General features: G+C 38.7%; 1 protein-coding gene across 1 annotated transcript; it reads left to right on the top strand.

Annotated features, from left to right (window-relative positions):
* The first annotated feature begins 7,950 nt into the window (after nucleotides 1–7,950).
* Nucleotides 7,951–8,921, top strand: LOC139020436 (olfactory receptor 1L1-like). Its single transcript, XM_070430078.1, is given in 2 exon segments — nucleotides 7,951–8,764; nucleotides 8,767–8,921. Coding segments are annotated over 2 exon segments (969 nt in total).
* Nucleotides 8,922–9,322: the final 401 nt, after the last annotated feature.

The raw sequence follows: 9,322 nt of genomic DNA, 5'->3' as shown, positions 1-9,322 counted from the left end.
GGACTTATATGCACCTGAAGGTAAACAACACTGTCAATAAATGATTCTTGTCATCTATAATGTGTATTATTACATCTTGTTTTTATACTGAGCATTTACTCCAGTGTTTTTCTTCCTAAATATGGGAAAAGAGCTGAAACTGTTTTAACTTGTTCTTTTAAAATCTTTGAGATAGAAATCTAAAGAAAAAGACAGGAAGCAGGGGAAAGAAAGAGAGAGAGACTAGGTTAGAGAGCTGGATTTTCTTTTCTGCCTCCTGACTCTGGGCTGATAAATCACAGGCCCCACAGATGCAGGCTTTGAATCAGGTTCAGGTCAGCTTTAGATTAAGGATTATCAGTGGCTAATCCATATCCAGCTAATCATGATAGCTATCTCACCTAGCTTGTGGTTGATGAATAACCATCATTTTAAGTCAAGATGCCTCTTTCCACATCATCTACAATGGAAACAAGAAAGTCATTTAAAGAACATTAAATTGAATATAAACAGTTACAGGGAAAAGAAAGATGGAGGGAGAGAAAGGGAGAGAAAGGGAGTGAACTTGCGTGAAAAAATACTCTCCCAAATTTCCCTACATTTTGGCTGATAATTTATATCCTGAGATCGGGGAACTATGCCTCACAAGTAAACCAGGGCAAAGGCAGATTGGACTTTAGAGTATAGATGCAAAAGACATCCACATTTAGCATGAACATAAGTTAACTCTCTTATTTAGCGTCTCTCTGAGATAAGATATTCCCACTTCTCACCAGGCGTTCTCAAAGTTGATTTCTTACCTAGAAAGGACATTGAGCTCTTGTGTCATGTATTCTATTCATTCCACTCCCTTCCTTTATGCTCCATGAAATGATTAGTGAAAAAGAAGACAAAACTCGGCCAAGAGACAGCATACAGAAAAGGTACCTGATAAAAATCTCCAAATGCTTCTTGAATCCAAACGTTCCCTTCCTTGGATTCTTACCATCCTTCATAGGTGTAGATACTCATATGCCCTGCTTCTCTCATGGGAGTATCCCCTGAGACTGTCTCACTAAGTTTCTGATGTTTGATGAGGGAGAGAGTAAGAAAACAAACATCTATTAACTTAGTGCAAGGTTGTCTCCAAGGAGCCAGAGGAACTATAATTGTTCTCCCTTTCCAGGTTGCCTACATGCCTCTCCTTGACTCTGGGTATAATGCAACATCTGCTTAGCCTGGAGTAGGTGTTGGAAACAAACAACACTTTTCTGTCCCTGGCTCTTACAACCTTTCTGGGGGCTTACCTGGGAGATGTCATGCCATGTAGCACTGAGTACAGAGTACCAGGCAGGAACCAGGATCCAGTTTTTCCTTGAACTTATAAAGCTTTGACTAGACCTCCCCCTAGTGCCTCCATTTCTCTGAAGGACAACTACTTCGTGCAGCCCAGCATTGGGTACCTTCTGCTCCACTCCTCCCAAGTTCAGATACATTTGCTAGTTTAGTAGCTATGACTTTATGATGCTATCCTCCTACAGAAGAGTGTTGTAACTTTTGAACCTGGCCTCAGGTCTCCCTTCCCTTGTTAGCCAACCCTCATTCCTTCTATTACAACTAGGGAAAGCCACCTCTTTAGATCGTTTACTCTTCTTAATTCATGAAAGCACACAGAATTTATGCATCAGGATCCCAACATGCCCTGCCAAATGCACATTGCCTATTTCTTGTCACTGATTTCTAATTACATCTTACAATTCACTCACTTCACTTTCTTATATTTCTCCCTTCACGTGGGTCTTCAAGCTCAAACACAGCCTCTTACAAAAAGCATTCTTTGAGGAACTAATGGAATGTCTTTTCTGCTCCCTTAGTATGTGAATTGTCATTAAACACAAATCACGTTCATTGTCACATAAGTTTTCACTTAAAGGAAGACAACTATCACGTCTTCAGTAATTTATAAACTTTTTTCATGCAACCCACACAACCACCTCATACCATGTGTACTTATTGTCTTCATTTTTATAGTGACTTAGAAAAACAGGGTAACTATTAAACATAACTTGAACCAAAGGCCATTTGAATCCAAACCATGTAGTTGAACCTCTCTGTTTTTCCCTGACAAAGTTAAAGTTTTATATTAAGGAACAAATGACTAATGGAGCACAAATTTTGCCTTACTTTGCCAGATTAAACTTGAAAGTCTGTACTTTTAGCATAAGGACTACTTTTCTTTGAAGCATTAATTCAAATGCAGGCATGATTCCAGAAACGATATATTTTGTATGATCCACCTCTCATATTTTATTGATAGCTGATATCTGAGAGACTAATATTTTCCCACATTTTAACATATCTCATATGGGGTGAATTTAAATATATGGCAGCATTTAATCGGCAGCATTTTCTCCCACAATGATACATTAAAATAATATATCTTATGCTCAACTTTACTAGCTATTTGGGAAGTGTTAATCAAAACTAAAGGTCAATCAAAGGACTTGTATGCATGCATATAAGCCTAACCAATGGACACAGACAACAGGGGGGTGAGGGCATGAGTGGGGGGGGGTTAAGGGGGATAATGGGGGGATAAGGACACATATGTAATACCGTAATCAATCAATAAATAAAAAAATAAAAAAAACCATGAGTTGCCCTAGCCAATTTGGCTCAGTGGATAGAGTGTCGGACTGTGGACTGAAGGGTCCCAGGTTTGATTCTGGTCAAGGGTATATGCCTGGGTTGTGGGTTCGATCCCCAGTAGGGGGTGTGCAGGAGGCAGCTGATCAATGATTCTCTTTCATCATTGATGTTTCTCTCCCTCTCCCTTCCTCTCTGAAATTAACAAAAATATATTTTTAAAAAACTATAATGAGATACGACCGCACACCTGTTAGAATGGCTGTTATCAACAGGACAAGTAATAACAAGTGTTGGAGAGGTTATGGAGAAAAAGGAACCCTCATTCTCTGCTGGTGGGAATGTAAACTGGTATAGCCACTATGAAAAGCAGTTTGAAGGTTCCTAAAAAAATTAAGAATAGTTACCATATGTCCCAGAAACCCTTCTCCTGGGTATCTACCCAGAAAATTTGGAACATTTATTCAGAAAGATATATGCACCCTGTGTTCATTGCAGCATTTATGGTACTTGCGAGAGGATAAACCTACAGATCACTGGGATATAATTGAGAGCCCAGAAATAAACCCATTTATTTTTGTCAATTGATTTTTTAAATATATATTTTTATTGATTTCAGAGAGGAAGGGAGAGAAAGAGAGAGATAGAAACATCAATGATGAGAGAAAATCATTGACTGGCTGCATCCTGCACACCCCCACTAGAGATCGAGCCTGCATATGTTCTGACCGGCAATTGAACCATAACCTCCTGGTTCATGGTTGACCCTCATCCAATGAGCCACGCCTGCCGGACGTCAATCAATTTTTTATTGTTGACACTATTACAGATGTCTCCTGTTTCCCCCCTTTGCCTATCTCTACCCAGCCCCTTGCAATTCCATATGAATATTAGGATTCCCTTTTCCATTTCTATAAATTAATTGATTGGGATTTTGATAGAGATTGCATTCAATCTGTAGATCAATTTGTGGACACTTGCCATTTTAACAATATTAGTATTAAGTCTTCCAATCCATTACTTGGATTGGAAGACTTAATAAACATGGACTGTACACGTATAGGCAGGGGTAACGACTCAGAGGGAGTAAAAAACAGCCTAAAATTCAGGACTGTCTGCTTAGGGTGAGACTGGGAGAAATGAATCTCATGCAACCATTTTCAGTCCTCTTACTTTTCCCCCAAAGTAAGCAGGACTGTTAGAAAATCAAATGGCTGCTCTGCAAACAAAAATAAATGTATTACACTTTTTGAGGAAATTGATTACATTTTGATTGATTAGAATCTCTTTGTGTTTCCAATGAATTTTGATCGTATTTACCAATTAGTCGTTAGCATGGGACTGAGTTTCTTCTGTGCAGGTCAAAGGTGGAAAATACTGGTATGTATTCAGTTTGTAACCATTCCCATAATATATAATCTATATCAATAAGCCATATGTCATTGTTACTATATTTTAAAATGAGACAAAAAATTTCTCCAGTTTGCATAGTCTCAGGTTTTTTGATGTGCTGCTCTACATCCTGCTCTTTCTTTTATACTCAAAGACTTGTTTAAATCAAGTATTCTGAGGATGATAGTTCCTAAAAATAGATGAAGTGGCTGGATGAAATCCAGCAAAAGCATGCAATTAGATGAGGGTGGGAAATGAGGAAGTCATTGGAGAGTGGTCAGAGTTGTCCTATTGCTATCTCATAAAGCCTCATGCCTTGCAACTAATGCAGCTGAATTAAAATAATTCAGCTGCATTAGTTGGATAGGTTAGAAAAGATGGTTTCTTGAGGTGATGAAATGAGAATCAATTTCTCCTTGGGGTTTTTTCTTGCCCACCTGTTGACACTGTGCAAAGCTATGGTGATCCCCATAGGGTAGACCTTCCCTAAAGACATACTTGTTTTCAGAAAAAAAATTTTGTTTTGCCTCAGTGAGATCTAGGTACAAGGAAGGAGGAGCAGACTCCTGAGCTACAGTCCGTGTTTATAAAGAAAGATAGAAGGGCTCAGCCCATTCTAATCAGTATTTCATCCGAACTCAATTGGAGGCTTCTGGGGTTGCTAGAGTCTCAGAGTGCATACATGTAAGCAAGGCTGCCTCAATGGGATGAGTTGTCCTAAGAGGGCTTTTAAAAAAAATATATATATTTTATTGATTTTTTACAGAGAGGAAGAGAGAGGGGTAGAGAGTTAGGAACATCGATGAGAGAGAAACATCGATCAGCTGCCCCCTGCACACCCCCTACTGGGGATGTGCCCACAACCAAGGTACATGCCCATGACTGGAATTGAACCTGGGACCCCTCAGTCCACAGGCCGACGCTCTATCCACTGAGCCAAACTGGTCAGGGCTTAAGAGGGCTTTTACGGAAAACTACACAAAGGCAATCTCTAATTTTGTGAGAATGTAGCTAGGAGCTCTACTCAGACTTTCTAACTTGAGTGTATGATGTTGGATACAGAGAAAAGGTGAGGATGAGGTTATAATCTGCCCTAATAGTAAATAAAAAGGGAATAGAAAATAAGACATTATAATCCTCTTGTAGAAAATTGTCTGATATTTGTTCCAAGAAGACCAATGAATAGAATGTGGTAAAAGTATTAAAATAAAGGTAAGCAATGGGATGGAGGAATTGTCAATAATAACACAAAGGGGTCGGTTTTTGAGTGAAAAAATGAAGGTGTGGATGGAGAATATAATCATGTAATAAGGTAGGGTATGGAGAGACATTTCATAGTTTCCAGGTATAAGAAAATGTGTGACAGCGGATCCAATTTATTTTGTAAGAATTTGGAAGATATATTCTTGAGACAGAGAAAAAGGAAGTTCTAATTTACATATCTCAGATTCAATATTTGTGGTTCATCAACACAGGGTATGGACTAGAAATAGAATTTAGACTAAAGACATTAACTAGTACACATTCCTAAGATTTAGATATTGATAAAACAGTGAAGACTCATATGTCCCTTTGTACTTTCATCAAAGAAGAAAGACAAGAATACCGGTAAGCAGGTTTAGGCCTTGACGCTCTAGCTCCCTCCCTTAACTATTACTCTAGATGTCGCTGAAGCACCAGGTGGGAATTAGAGGACCTGAGATACTTTTTGCTCTCATTTCAGGGATTCTTCCTTTTGTTTTTGTTTGCCGGATTTCAGTTTAGGTTACTATCTTAAGGTGTTCAAATCTGTACATGTGCATATCTTCATATTTATTCTAACAAATTACTCTTCTCTCTGGCATCAGCATCCTTGATCTCTCAAAGTTGTCTAAACAGGATCCACAGAGCTCAGGCTCTGATGGGAGCATGTTGAGATATTGAAAAATAGGAAAGATAAAGAGATGACTCTTGATGAAGTCAGTGAGTAAGAGCACTACAACTGCTTATTACTCTTATTGCATATAATTGGTTTAAAAATACAGTTTTGCTGTACTTGGGAAAAATGGACTCTATGTTATTACATTCTTATCCTCATAGTGGATAAATCTATACGTTTTGTTTCTTTTTGCCCCTTAGAAGCCATTTTCTCTCCCTTTCCCCAGGAAGAGGCTTATTCCCTCTCCCTTTCTTCTCATCGCTTCTTTTTCACCTTTATCTATACCTCAATATAGACATCCCTATGTGGCCACTGCCTTGAATGAGTAATAGGCCCACAACAGCATATAGTTGAGCTATATCTATGGACACAGAGAAGGATACAGGGAGAAATAAAGACAAAAGGTAAGTTTTACATTTTAAATTTCTGCTTTATGTGTGATCTTTAGATTAAAGAAAGCACCAAGAGAGATGTCCTTAAATAGTTTTGATTCTTTATCTCAATGTTAGGAGTATTCTCCTTTAGTTGGTTGGAACACTGGTCTCATCAAAGATTAAATGTAACCATAGCACACCATTTGGCTCTGCAGCGAAACATACTTACATAGTTATACTAATACAAATGTTGTCTGTTGATTCTCTTTTACCTGGAAGAGTTACCTATAGTTATAACTCCTAATTTATATGTTTTTTCAATCTTGACAATAAACAAATATAGTACAGCTTTCCAAAGTTAGGGAGGTTGCAGGGGTGAAGATGATAGGTGGTATAGTCTTAAGTTGATGGAATAAGAAATACAGATTTAACTATGTTATTTAAAAGCAAAAAAGTAACTAATTGGAGAACTAAAATAATCATCCAAAAATGGGGGAAAGGGAGGAGAAAAGAGTGAGGATTATGTAAACAAGATAAAACTTCATCTTTCATAATAAAGTCAAAAGATAATCCTAAATTGATAAAATTGTTACATAGATTATAAACAAATAGTATATTATTTAAAGGCATTAATGTTATGAATCACCAGACGAGTTAAAACTAATTAAACATGGAGGTGGGCAAAGTTAGAGAACTCTGCTTTTCATTATATGTTCTCTTATACTCTACTATTTTAAAATTATTTTCTCACATTCACAAAGAAAAATAGTATTTCATCAAAATATCCTTATCCATATAGTAGCCTCAGAAAGTTACCTCTTTGGTGTACCATGTAGATCTGCCTATAGGGAAAACCTGAGCTGAAAAGACATGAGAATTCTATCCCTGTAAGATTTTATTATTAATTGAAAATTAATCATTAATAAAATTAATGATTATATTAATCGCTTCTCTCATTTCAGGTAAATTTAGTTGACTTAATGGAATAAAAACTCCCCTCCTAAAAGAACATACAAAGTTAGGACCAGATCTTTACTCCAGTGCCCCCATCAAGGATGTAGAGACTGACACCTGGGTGGAGTCTTGATATCTTTCTCTTTCCTCTCCAACTCTGACAGCTAGCCAAGTGTGGTGCTTAAGTCCAACAAAACTATACAGGGTCAAGTCCAGTTTTTGTCTCTCAGATCTTTAATACAGTAGTCTCTTTGATTTACTTTCCTTATCTGCAATATGGGTCTGAAAGTACTGTAGTTTCTATCATATGGGATTGTTGTGAGAACCAAATGTGTGATATTTAGTATGCTCATAACAAGCATCAAGGAAATTCTGTGTATAGTGTGATGCCTTTCTTGTTATATAGTGAATTTCTTAAAAGCAGAGACCATGTGTAATTTATCTTGCTGTCCTTCATATCTATCAAATTGAAAGATCCTCAGTGATCAATAAGTGAACCTGGAATAAACTAAAGAGTGGATGAGTGAGTGGTTGGATAGAAAGATCATGGCAAGGGAAATGAATTAAATGAAAAAAAAAAACACACAACTTTTGGAAACTAGAGCCATTCATGCAAGAAAAGATGTTTCCTAATAGTTATCCCAGAGTAAATTTCAGCATTATTTGATCTTAACACTTGCTCTTCGCAGGGAATGTGGATTGTGTCTTATGGCCACTAGAAACAGGACAGAAGTAACTGACTTTGTCTTATTGGGCCTGTCCAGCTTTCCAGAGATGCAGCCAGTTATTTTTGGGACTGTCCTTGCTATGTACCTGGTGGCAGTTATTGGCAATGCCCTGTTGGTAATTGTTGCCCTCTCAGACGCCAAGCTTCAGACCACCATGTATTTCCTGCTCTGCCAGCTTTCCTTTATTGACATATTCCTCACAACCATCACTGTTCCCCAGATGCTGGTCCACACGCTGTCTGTGAATAAAACCATCTCCTTTAATCACTGCATGCTCCAGCTGTTCTTTTTTATGGCTGTGGGCAGCATGGAAGGCCACCTGTTGGCTGCCATGGCCTATGACCGCTATGTTGCCATCTGTGACCCTTTAAGATACTCTGCCATCATCAGCCGTCGCTTCTTTCTATACATAACCTTGACCTCATGGGTGGTTGTCAGCCTCAACAGCCTCCTTTATAGTGTGTTGGTCACCCGTTTAACCTTTTGTGGCAACCAGGTCACCCACTTCTTCTGTGACATCACACCCTTACTGAAGCTCTCCTGCACCCGACCAGTAGTCAGTGAAATGCTAATATTTACTGAAGGGGTAGCTGTGGTGATCAGTCCCTTCTTCTTCATTCTGGGTTCCTATGCCCGCATTGGTGTTGCCATAGCCCGTATGCACTCAGTTGCTGCCCTGCGCAAAGCTCTGTCCACTTGTGGATCCCACATTCTGGTTGTGCTCCTCCTATATGGCTCTGTGATCCGCATGTACCTCCGGCCCTCCTCCAGCTATGACTTGGATCAGGATCGCCAGTTGCCATCTTTTACACAGTAGTTACCCCTATGCTAAACCCACTGATCTATAGCCTGAGGAACCAGGAGGTCAAGGGAGCTCTGCAAAGGCTTTCCAGGAAACTCTGCATCTCAGGAAACTTCCAGCCTGGCTCCCAGGCCACCCGGGAAAGTTAAGATCTAACTGGAAAATGCCTCGAATAGATGGTTGCACTCCTGTTAACTGGTATGGTCACATTCCTGTGGGATAATCTTTTCTGTTGACTCCTTCTTATTTGGATTTGGCAAGAAGTACATTTTTGAATAAATAGTTCTGGTCCCTATTGACTGACTTAGAATCTCATCACTTTGGAACGGAAAAGATACTTTTAAATCATCAAACTTGAACCTCTCATCTTTCAGACCTAATATGAGGCATGGGGGAGTACTAAGTTGAATTATTACAGATCAGCATGGCCTGCAGAAATTTGATCATTTTAGTGATGATATAGCATGTACTGTTTTCCAGAGAGAAGTCAAAGTGAGGTACAATACCACTATACAGAAGAGAGATTTTTCAGCAAACCATAGAGTAGTCT

The sequence above is a fragment of the Myotis yumanensis genome, unplaced genomic scaffold (genome assembly GCF_028538775.1).
Source record: "Myotis yumanensis isolate MYYU_CA2020_CCGP unplaced genomic scaffold, mMyoYum1.0.hap1 SCAF_12, whole genome shotgun sequence".
Lineage (NCBI taxonomy): Eukaryota > Metazoa > Chordata > Mammalia > Chiroptera > Vespertilionidae > Myotis > Myotis yumanensis.
Note: the sequence above shows the minus strand (reverse complement) of the source record. Positions and strands in the feature narration are given on the sequence as shown.